Source organism: Equus quagga, chromosome 13, assembly GCF_021613505.1.
Source record: "Equus quagga isolate Etosha38 chromosome 13, UCLA_HA_Equagga_1.0, whole genome shotgun sequence".
Taxonomy (NCBI): Eukaryota; Metazoa; Chordata; class Mammalia; order Perissodactyla; family Equidae; genus Equus; species Equus quagga.
The window spans coordinates 78,112,343-78,124,579 of record NC_060279.1 but is presented as its reverse complement, the minus strand read 5'-3'; the positions used below and the strand labels follow the sequence as shown (position 1 = coordinate 78,124,579).

At 44.9% G+C, this 12,237-nt stretch overlaps 1 protein-coding gene across 2 annotated transcripts in view; it reads left to right on the top strand.

The window, feature by feature from the left end:
* The window catches only part of ZCCHC14 (zinc finger CCHC-type containing 14), a 67,839-nt gene that overhangs the window by 30,590 nt on the left and 25,012 nt on the right, over positions 1 to 12,237 (top strand). For both annotated transcript variants that reach the window (XM_046683174.1, XM_046683173.1), the window contains one exon: positions 4,133 to 4,206. In XM_046683174.1, coding sequence (XP_046539130.1) covers positions 4,133 to 4,206 — 74 coding nt within the window. The remainder of the gene's footprint in view (positions 1 to 4,132; positions 4,207 to 12,237) is intronic.

Below are 12,237 nucleotides of genomic sequence, written 5' to 3'. Positions count from 1 at the left end.
GGTCCTGGCTTGGCGCCCGCGGGCTGTGTAGCCTCTAAGTTGGTCCTGTCCTGAGCCATCTGTGACTGTGGGCCAGCCCCGCCCGCAGAGCTGCCCGTCCTGCCCCCCTGCCCCGGGCTGTGAGACCGCCTTCATACTGTTTCTCCTTGGCAGAGCTCCCTCCCTCTGTCTTCACTGACGTTAGTGTGTTGTTTCTTAAAATTAGGTATTGATCCAGTTATAAAAATGACAGTTTAATGCAGTTATACATTTTATTGAAGCCTGTGTGATCTAACTTGTAAGATTTGAGGAGAATTCCTAGTGTGCATCTTGAATGAGAAAAGAAAAGTTTAAACAAGTGAAAGTTAAAAGGAAAAAGCACATCACCCTTTTCTTTCTCATCTCGACATGAGAGAGCAGACTGGTCTGGCCTGTGTTCCTTTGTCCCAGCCCCGTCTGTCCTACACAGACGTGCCTACGCAGTCCCCTCAGACTGCAGGTTTCTCCCCAGGTCGCAGCTCCTTCCTTCCCAGGTGGCCTTGGAGAGCACTTTCCCGGGGTGGCTGGCCCGTGCTCAGGCCACATGGGAGCCAGGCCGTCAGGCTGAGAGCCTTTGCCGTTGATGCCAGCCCTTTCTTCGCAGTCGCCTTTGCACTGCTCTCGCCCTTCGGGGGATGGACTGTGTCTAGCCCCTCAGATTCACACATGCTCCCTTGTACCCTTCAGAAAGTAGTGGGCCTTCCTGGGTAACAGATGACAGTTTGCAGGACTGAGCAGGGAAGTGAGAGGGGGAGGGGGGTCGCTTTGTCCTCCAGTAGACTTGGAGTGAATGGTGATTGGGTATCTGTATGTGTGTAGGGATACACTGTAAAATTACGAAACCACATTACGGAAGTTTGGGGGAGAGACTGCCCATAATTCCACCGCCAAACACAATCGCCCCTATCATTTTTGATAATTTACTTTTAGCCTGTTTTTCTTTTACATTTTAAACAACTGTAATCATGTTACACTTAGAATGTATAATTTTTCAGTTAATATCGTGGTTTTTTCTGTCCTTGTTTTTATAATCATGGTCTGTAACAGCTGTAAAATTGAGAGCATGCTTAAGCATCTTCTAAGCCTGATGAACATCTCATAGCCCTGGCCCCACATTGGTCCCTGTCACTACCCACATCGGCTACAGACAGTCACTCCACTGGTGCCCTCGTGCCTGTGCCTACCTTCAGAGCCCCATGTGACCACGGGTGTTTGCGGGGCGGGTTGCGTGGAGAGAGCTCCACTGAGTGAAGCAGCGGAATTGCCACACTGCGTCCTTGGTGCCGAGCTGCCTGCAGATTGGTGACGGCACCGTCTCAGGGGCTGACACAAAGCACCATGCTGGTCCGTCTGACGAGTTTGAAGAGGTCCCACAACATGTCAGTTCAAAATGCCTCTTCTATTTGAAAACAGTCGAGTAACTTCATCTGCTTTTCACATTTTCCTGTCCAGATATGAGTCACTTCCCACTGTCAGTCCAGATTGGGTGTTTTTCTTTTTGCTTTTTTTCGTAAATCATAATATTATTCAGTCCTGGAACATTTAGGTCCACGTTAGTGTTCTGTGGCCAGGGAAAATGCAGAAGTAGAAGATCTGGATTAGAGTGACGTTATCGTGGGTAAGTTTTAAGAAATACTAGTTGGAAAAACATAGACACTGTTTATTTGCTGACAATCTGACTGAGGAAGTCAGACGGGAATAGTGAGTAGTTTCCGAGTGAAAATAGGGAGGTTTGCAGCCTCTAAATGTAGTGTTCTGCTTTGTTTTGCCAGGAAGGAAGCAAACATTTTTTTAGATTAATTCCTTCCTGTGAGGTGTTATTTTAAGCTTAAAATACCCTAAGCCGAGTGGGCTCTTGTATCTCCCAAGATGCCCCTTGACCCTGGTGCATCTTTACCAGATTCGAGGGGCTCATGAGAGGCTCCCTTAGCGGGTAAAGGGCCTTTCCCCGACACACCATAATCTCAGTGGGGGCGAAGACCCATCCTTCCTGTTCCCCCAAGATCCCCGGCCCAAGAACGTGGCCTGGTCCCCAGCAGGAACTTGATAAGACACGTTGGTGAATGAATGATTGTTGGTTTAGAGCAGGGCTCCTCAAATGTTTCTGCAAAGATCCAGAGAGGGAATCTTTCTGGCTTTGGGAGGCATGCAGTGTCTGGCGCAGCTGCTCAGCTCTGCTGTTGTGGGTGGGAAGCAGCCATGATGATATGTAAACAAATGGCGTGGCCGTCTGCCAGTAAAACCATTTACACAGACAGGCAGAGGGCAGCCTGTAGGTTGCTAGCCCCTGGCTTAGAACAGTAGAACCCTTGGTGATGACTGAATGTTCTGTGTCTGTGCTGTATAGTGTAGTAGCCACTAGCCACATGTGGCCTTTGAGCACTTAGAATGTGGTTAGTGCAACTGAGGAATTAGCTTCTCAGTTTTGTTCAGTCGTAATTAATACAAATGTAAAGGGTCATATGTGGTTCGAGGCTACAGTATTGGGTGGCACAGTGTTAGTACCTTCCCCAGAGCATGCTGACGGAGCAGTTCATTGTTGTCTGGGGGTGTGCATACACGTTAGGGGAAGAAAGAGCTCTGTGGCTAAAAAAATTGGGAAATTGTTGCTAATAACATTGCAGGACTTCTCAGAGCCTTTAATATGCTCATTTGCATGGACAGTTTATAAGAAGGAGTTTCTCAGATTTTTCCTGTAAATTTTTTGACCATGAAACTTTTTGAGGATGGTCCTGGACATCTTGCAGTACTGGAGTTCTTTGGAGAAAACTTTGGAAAACATTGGTGTGGCAGACCGGGAGATTGGGTGTCTGTGAGAAGTGTAACATCATAGTTTTGATAAGTTATGTTAAGTGTTTTGTAGGACAGTTAGGTTTTAAAGATCTGTGGAAATCCCATAGTACACTGCCACATGACCTCTAGAAATAGTGAAAAATAATAGAGGGAGGTGTACATAATGTTCACATACTGAAGCCTTCCTCATTTGTTATGGTCTTTCCTAGTTACCTGTAAAAGATGGATCATTTGATTGTTCATGCCTGCAAAAATACATAAGCTTGAACAATCGGTTATATTAGTACTTGAGGAACATTTGTGTTTGAATCAGAAATAGGACATACATACCTTACTGTGGTTTGAGATTTGGGACACTACGTCATGTTTGATAAGTGGCTGTTGCTGTTGGTTGGTGGGTTTTTTGCTCAATTTCAGGCGCACATCATCATATTTCAGTTTCTGTGTGGATTACGTCGTGTTCGCCACCCAAAGACTAGTTACCATCCATCACCACCCACGTGTCCAGTCACCCCTTTCACCCTCCTCCTTCCTTTGAGAAGTGATGATTTTATCTTCAACAAATATTTGTGCTCAAATATTTGCATCTTACATACCTAATGTGTATGTTAGAACTTAAGTTTAAGCACTTAAAAACTTAATTGTATCATTTTATTTTTGAAGAGAAAAAAAAGATGTGCCCATGTATGTGCAAAGGGAGGTATGCAGAGAGAGGGCTGGAGAGCTCTCTGGTGACAGGTGTCCATTATGTCCTTGTCCGTCTGTGCGGCTGCCGTCTCTGACGGTCCTAGTCGTGGTCTTTCGAGGCAGCGTTAGGAATTTCATAGTTTGTTCTGTGACTGCCGCCCGGGTCACCCCCAGCCTGGCCCTGTCACAGAAAGACAAAACCGCGCCTGTTGAGAAGGAGATCCAGATGCGAGACTGGGCCCGGGTGTCCGACTGTCCCAGTGCAGGCGCTGGGTGTAGCTGTGCGGAAGCCGGAGCACAGCATAGCCAGTGTGTTGTCATTGTCTCCACTCTTAGGCATTCGGATACACTTGTGTTCTCTTTTCCAGCACTGTTCTCTTTTCTGTGATTTCTTTTTACTTTGTGCCCATTTTTCTGTTTTACTTTTAAATTCACCCTCCGTTCTGGAGCATCGTGGCTTCTTGCCTTCCTCTTCAGTTCCCATTCCGGGCAAGCACACTGCAGAGGAGACCAAGCGGTGCTGGGCACTGAAGGCCTTATTTTGAAAATTGCTAAAATGTCAAATGCTAACTAATCATGTGTACCTCAAGGTTTTATTTCATTTTTGTAATTTTTTTTTTTTTTTACTTTACAGTGAGTGTTGAAAAGATAGACCTGAAGGGATTATCACACAAAAAAAATGAAAGAAATGTTGAATGTTCCTTTGAGGTAAGATGCTAAAGTTTTTTTCCCCTTTTCTCCCCTGAGGGATAGGAAGGAAACATTTACCATGAATAGATACTTTATTTCTCTGAATAAAATGTGGGCATTTTTGCAAAGCCCTGTGCCAGTGCTCTGGGAGCTGGAAAGCTGGGACCAGGCCTCGGGGGTGCGCCGTCTCCAGCTCGGGGCCAGCTGGGCTTCCTCCTGTGGGACTGCTCACCCCTCACCTCAGCAGCCTCCACGACGGGGAGGGTCCTGGGCTCTGGGACAGCCTGCGGTTAACAGTCCAGTTCCAGCCCTGTCAACCGTGTGACCAAGGACAATGCCGAACTTCTCAGTGCCCCAAACCTTCATCCAGTAAAGGAGGATGGCGGTAAATAGAATTAAATGAGATAGCCGATCCACAGGACGCAGCATAGGATCTGGGTGTAATATGAGCTTTCCTCTGTACCCGCTAGATGACAAAAGCGCCTTGGTCTGTATGGTGAACGTCCTCTAGGTTGACATGCTCAACCGCTCCTAGTTGGTCACCAGAGTTGGCTAAAGTAGAGAATCGTGAAAATTGAGATATACCTACTGTAACAGTGGCTTAAACAACAATTTCAGAGTATACAGGGATGGGGCTGGTATGGCATCTGTGCTCCATAAAATACTTAGAAGTCCAGGCTCTCTCCAGTTGACTGCTTTGACATCCCTAGGAGGTGGTCATGGTCCAAAATGGTAGCTAGGGCTCCAGTCCTCACATTTTATTCCACCCAGCAAGACACAGGATGAAGAGGAGGGGAAAAGGTTACTTTTATCTTTCTTTTAAGGAACATTCCTGAAAGCAGCCACTAAACATTTCCGCTTATGTTTTATTGACCAGAACTTAGTTTCCTGGTTCCACTTAGCTGCAAAAGAGGCTGGGAATGTGTTTTGGCTGGCTGTGTCCCCAAGGTTCTGTTACTTGCCTGTCATGTTGTGTGAGATTCTCCCTTGACCACATGCATTGTTGAATACTGATTGATAAGGAAAGTTCTCAGGAATAAAAGCTTCTGGTTATTATCTAGTGTGTATAGTATGTGCAGGTTTATTAACTTTTCAAAGCATGTAGCTGCATCAGAATACTTTGACTACCAAAAGGATAACATCTTCCTTTGATACGGGAGGTGCTGCGTCGTGAGAATCAACTGTTACGCTATGGATGGGTTTTTTCAAGATGTACGAGAAAGACTTACATTAGGTTTTGGAGGTTGTTAAGCTTGTGACCAGCACCCAAGTCTCAGCAGCCAGAGGATCTGGGAATCCCACCATCTTCAAGGCCTAGTAGGGGTTGGAGAGCCCAGCAAGTCCCTGGAACGGCGGGCCTGTTGTGTCCTCTCCACCACTCTCTGCCCGCACGTGCGTGCCTAGCTGTCAGGTCTGCCCTGAGGGGCAGATGGTGGTCGTTTTCCGCCTCCATGGGGACTGCCTGTTGGGAAACAGCTGAGCGTCGAGCCATTCTAGGGTGGTTGGCCCCTCTCACAGCCTGTCTGATCACACTGGGCTTTGATTCAGCCCCGGTCTTCAGTCCCATTCCTTGTGGCGAGGGAATCGGGCTTGTGTGGTGTGAGGTGTGGCAACTGTATGCAACATGGCTGTCTGCAGCTTCTCTCTAAAGAAATGAGCTTTGGCAGAACAGACACCTGGCCTCTCACGGCCTCTCCCTGGAGGAGGGAGTTGTAATCAGGACGGGAGAGGCAGCAGGCTGACGGGGACAGGGACATGGTGCCCTGAGTCCTCCGAAAGCAAGCTGGACAACTCCAGCAGCAGCCTGGAGCTGTCAGCCTGCAGGCTGGCCACATCTCTGAGGTCGCTACACTCCACTAGGGGCTGCAGCTTGAGGTCGGCACTGACAGCTGTCCCCGCGGGTTAGAGGTTGAGTTTGAGATGTTGCTGCCCCACATGGTTAAGCTGAAGTGTGCTAGTACTTAGAGAAGAAGCTTCAGCTATCTGAAAAGCTTACTTTTCCTGCTATGAGAACTGATGTAAGTATTTTATTTAGGAAAGTGATAATCCTTCACTACCCAGCAGTCCAACTAGTTTTTCTTTTGGGTTACCGACTTGATAGGCCCTAAGAGTTTACACCCAAAGTACATTGGATGCTAAGTCAAGGCGCAAAGGAATGATACAATCAGCAATTTTAAACGTCAGTCTTATTATTTACAACACACACTGTTGATTTGTGTGGCGTAAACCGTGTGCTTGTTGTGGGCTGGCGAGCCGTCCTCTTCTCCGTCTGTGTAAGTGTGTGCTTGTGGGCTGGCGAGCCGTCCTCTTCTCCGTCTGTGTAAGTGTGTGCTTGTTGTGGGCTGGGGAGCCGTCCTCTTCTCCGTCTGTGTAAGTGTGTGCTTGTGGGCTGGCGAGCTGTCTTCTCCGTCTGTGTAAGTGTGTGCTTGTTGTGGGCTGGCGAGCCGTCCTCTTCTCCGTCTGTGTAAGTGTGTGCTTATTGTGGGCTGGCGAGCCGTCCTCTTCTCCGTCTCTGTAAGTGTGTGCTTGTTGTGGGCTGGCAAGCCGTCCTCTTCTCCGTCTGTGTAAGTGTGTGCTTGGAGGATACTGATCTGTGTTACTCATGTGCTCAGAATCGAGACTGCTATCACGGAAGACAAGTGACACCACCTTCTGGTTACGTAGCTTCCGGCGTTTCATCTCACTCACTCTGGCTCGCTGTCTCACATACTCCAGTTCTGTAAAGAGGGAGAGCTGACGGGCAGCATAAGGAGAGGATGACTTCACATCTAAAGGTCTTTAAACTTAGGAACTTTTCATCATCTTAAATGGCTCCCTCCTCAAAAATAAGTCCCAGTAGGATTTTTCTCTTTTAAAAAATCAACAGGTTGATTCTAAAATGTATACAGAAAGACCTATAGAGTAGTCAAACAATTTTGAAAAGAAGAAAAAAGTTGGAAGACTCACACTACCTCGTAACAAGACTTACTATGAAACGACAGGAACACAGACTCTGGCATTGCTGAAAGGGTAGAGGCGCCCGTCAGTGGCATGGAACAGAATCCAGAATTAGACTCACATGTCAATGGTCAGTTGATTTTTGACAAAGGTACAAAAGCAGTTCAATGAAGAACGGATGGTCTTTTCAACAAATGGTTCTGGAACAGACATCTATATGCAGAAAAATGAATCTTGACCAAACCTCAGCTCTTCTATAGAAATTAACTTAAAAGTTGATCATAGACATAAATGTCAAACATCAAACTATAAAACTTCCAGGAGAAAGCATAGGAGGAGACTTTGTGACTTAAACTAGGCCAACATTTCTTAGACACAATACCGAAAGCACTTATTAAAGACAAAACCAGTTACCTTCATCAGAATTTCAACCTTGCTCTTCAAAAGGCACTGTTAAGAAAATGATCAAACAGGGAGAGAGTGATGTCAGCATCATGGTGGAGTGAGTTGTTCCCTCAGTCTCTCCCCTTTAAATTACAACAAAATGGACATTCATTAACCAGCAGAGGACTCCCTTCCCAGCACGGCAGGACTGCCGAGAGATCCAAGCAACTATACATCTGAAGGCAGGTGGACTGGATCCCTGGGAGACAGTGGATCTAAGTAAGTGCACCCTTTCCCCTACCCCTACCCCTGGCAGCAAGCCAGTTTACAGATCCTCACACAGCAGCCGTGTGCGACTGTAAGAGGAGGCAGGGACAGCCTGGTCTGCCTGAATACATTCAAAGTTGCAGCTTGGCCCCCGAGAGCGCCCAACGTGCTGTGGCAGCCCTGCCCATGGGAACACTCTACACCAAGTGGTGGCTCAGCCACCAAGTGAGTGCCCGTAACCCCTACTACAGCTCGGTTGAGAAGATAACCTGCCTGCTCAGAAGGAGCCCCTGCCTGTAGAGCACAGCAGCCCACGGGACCCACCAGTGGCAGCTCATCCCCTGCTTAGGTGCCCCTCCTTCTTAGCATGCAGCAGCTCAGCCTGTCCCCTGCCAAGCACAGGGGTCCTGCCTGTGGTGCGCAACCGGCCCTCCCAGCGCAGCAGCCATTCTGAGGTGAGTGCAACCTGCACAGTGGTTGCAGCCAGCCCAGGTGAATGCAGAGTAGCCCACCCACCCAGCTTCCAGCAGGCGGGCTGGATCAGAACACACAGCTCCTGCTCCCCCCCCAGCGGTGGCAGGTGGGGTCTGGTACTACCACAGACGTGCTGCAGAAGATCGCTGCATCCAACGCCATGAAGAACTGCGTTAACGCTTCAGAGCAGAAGGAAAGTGACAAGTCTCCAGAAACCAGTCCTGAAGCCACAGAAATTTACAATCTAAGTGACAGAAATTCAAAGTAGTGTCAGAAACTCGAGTTACAAGAAAACGCAAAAAGACAGTTTGATGAGGTCAGGAATAAAATTAATGAGCAGAAGGAACAGTTCACCAAAGAGATTGAAACTCTAAAAAAAAAAGCAAACAAATTTTGGATATGAGGAACACAATTAATGAGATAAAAAATAATCTAGAATCCATGAAAAATAAAGCTGACATCTTCAAGGACAGAATTAGTGATTTAGAGGATAGAAATATATGAAATGCTTCAGGTGGAGGAGGAGAGAGAACTAAGATGTTTTTAAAAATGAAGAAATTCTTCAATAAATATCCAACTTAGGAAAAGCAACATAAGGAGTATAGGTTTTCCAGAGGGAGAAGAAAGGGAGAAAGGAGCAGAGAGCTTGTTCAAACAAATAATAGCTGAGACCTTCCCAAACCTGGGGAAGGAACTGGACTTACAAGTACAGGGGCCAGTAGAACCCCTAATTACATCAATGCAGAAGGACCTTCTCCAAGGCGTATACCATTAAAACTGCCAAAAGTCAATGACAGATATTAAAGGCAGCAAGGCAGAAGATAATAACCTACAGGGGAACCCCCATCAGGCTTGCAGCAGATTTCTCAGCAGAAACCTTGCAGGCTAGGAGAAGGTGGAATGATATATTCAAAATACTGAAAGACAGAAACTTTCAGCCAAGAGTACTCTATCCAGTGAAGCTATCCTTCAGATATGATGGAGAAATAAACACTTTCCCAGATAAACAAAAGCTGAGGGAGTTCATTGCCACTAGAACTGCCTGACAAGAGATGATGAAGGAAGCCCTTCTACCTGTAGCAAAAAAGCAAAGCTTTACAAAACCTTGAGCAGGGAGAATAAATAGACAGGCAGAATCAGAAAATTTCAGCTCTATGTCAGAATAATTCAGTAAACAATTATAAAAGACAAAGGGAAGGAATACATCAAAAATAACTATAAACACTTCAGTTTAGTCACAAACTCACAACACAGAAAATAACAGTTTGTCACAACAATAAATCAGAAGGGGAAGAGGAAAGGGATGGAACCTGCTTAGGCCAATGGAGATAAGATGCTATCAGAAAATGGACTATCTCATCTATGAGATCTTTTATACAAACCTCATGGTAACCACTAAACAAGTCAGAGCAGAGCCACAATTCATAAATAAAGAGAAAACTGAGAAAACCATCACAGAAAACTATCAAACTGAAATGGCAGTCAGAAATACAAGGGAAAAGAAACAATGGAGGGCCAGCCTGGTGGCACAGCAGTTAAGTTTGCACGTTCCACTTTGGTGGCCTGGGGTTCACTCCTTTGGATCCTGGGTGTGGACCTACACACCGCTTGCCAAGCCATGCTGTGGCAGGCATCCCACATACAAAGTAGAGGAAGATGGGCATGGATGTTAGCTCAGGGCCAGTCTTCCTCAGCAAAAAAGAGGATTGGCAGCAGATGTTAGCTCAGGGCTAATCTTCCTCATTTAGATTAAAAAAAAAAAAAAAAAGAAACATTGGAAATATAGAACAACCAGAAAACAAGAGATAAAATGGCATGACTAAGCCCTCATATATCAATCATCACTCTGAATGTAACAATGGATTGAATTCTCCAATCAAAAGACACAGAGTGGCTGGATGGATTAAAAAACAAGACCCAACAAGATGCTGCTTCCAGGAAACACATCCCAGTTCTGAAGACAAACAGGATCAGGGTGAAGGGATGGAAGACGATACTCCAAGCAAAAGGCAAACAAAGAAAGCAGGTGTTGCCATACTTAGACAAGCAGACGTCAAGATAAAAAAAGACAGTGAGAGACAAAGGGCAGTATATAATGATAAAAAGGACATTCCACCAAGAGGATGTAACACTTCTGACTGTATATGCACCTAACATAGGGGCACCAAAGGATATAAAGCAGCTATTAACAGACCTAAAGGGAGAAATTAACAGCAGCGCACTAACAGTAGGGGACCTCAGCACCCCACTTACATTAATGGACAGTTCATCCAGACAGAAAGTCAACAAGTAAACAGTGTCCCTACATGAACTATTAGACCAGATGGACTTAATATGTATATATAGAACACTTCATCCAAAAACGGCAGAATACGCTTTCTTTTCAAGTGCACATGGAGCATTCTCAAAGATAGACGATACGTTGGGAAACAAAGCAAGCCTCGATAAATTTAAGAAGATTAAAATCATATCAAGCATCTTGTCTGAGCACAGTGCTATGAAACTAGAAACTGACTCCAAGAAAAAGGCTAGGAAAGTCACAAATATGTGTGGGCAGCATGCTACTGAACAACCATTGGATCAATGAATAAATCAAAGGAGAAATTAAAAAATGCCTGGAGACAAATGAAAATGAAAACACATCATACCAACTCATATGGCATGCAGCAAAAGCAATAGTAAGGGAGAAGTTTATAGCAATACAGGCCCATCTCAACCAAGAAGAAAAATCTCAAATAAGTAAGCTTAAACTACACCTAAGAGAGCTAGAGAAAGAAGAACACATGAAGCTCAAAGTCAGCAGGAGGAGGTAAATGAAAATCAGAGCAGAAATAAATGAAATAGAGACTGAAAAAACAACAGAAGGAATCAATGAAACTAAGAGCTTGTTCTTTGAGAAGAAAAATAAAATTGACAGACTCTTATCCAGACTCACCAAGAAAAAAAGAAAGAAGGCTCAAATAAATGAAATTAGAAATGAAACAGGAGAAATTACAACGTATACCGCAGAAATACAAGAATTATAAGAGAATACTATGAAAAACTATATGCCAACAAATTGGACAACCTAGAAGAAATAGATAAATTCTTAGACTCATACAGCCTCCCAAAACTGAATCAAGAAGAAATAGAGAATCTGAATAGACCAATCAGAAGTAAAGAGATTGAAATAGTCCTCAAAAACCTCCCAAAAAATAAAAGTCCAGGACCAGACAGCTTCTCTGGAGAATTCTACCAAACATTCAAAGATTTAATACTGATCATTCTCAAACTATTCTAAAAAATTGAAGAAAATGGAGCACTTCCTAACTCATTCTATGAGGCCAACATCACCCAGATCCAAAGCCAGACAAGGACAACACAAAGAAGGAAAATTACAGGCCAGTATCGCTGATGAACACAGACGCAAAAATCCTCAACAAAATATTGGCACATTGAATACAGCAATACATTAAAAGGATCACACACTATGATCAAGTGGCATTTATACCAGGGACATAGTGATGGTTCAACATCCGCAAATTGATCAGTGTGATACACCACATTAACAAAATGAAGAATAAAAACCACATGATCATCTCAGTAGACACAGAGGAAGCATCTGACAAGATCCAGCATCCACTTATGATAAAAACTCTGAATAAAATGAGTATAGAAGGAAAGTAACCTCAAGATAATAAAGGCCATATGTGACAAACCCACACCAACATCATACTCAACAGTGAAAAACTGAAAGCCATCCCTCTGAGAACAGGAACAAGACAAGGGTGCCCACTCGCACCACTTCTATTTAGCATGGTACTGGAGGTTTGGGCCAGAGCAATTAGGCAAGAAAAAGAAATAAAAGGTATTCAGATCAGAAAGGAAGAGATCAAACTGTCACTGTTTGTGGACAACATTATTCTTTATATAGAAAATCATAAAGAATCCACCAGAAAGCTATTAGAAATAATCAACAACTACAGCAGAGTTGCAAAATCAACTTAG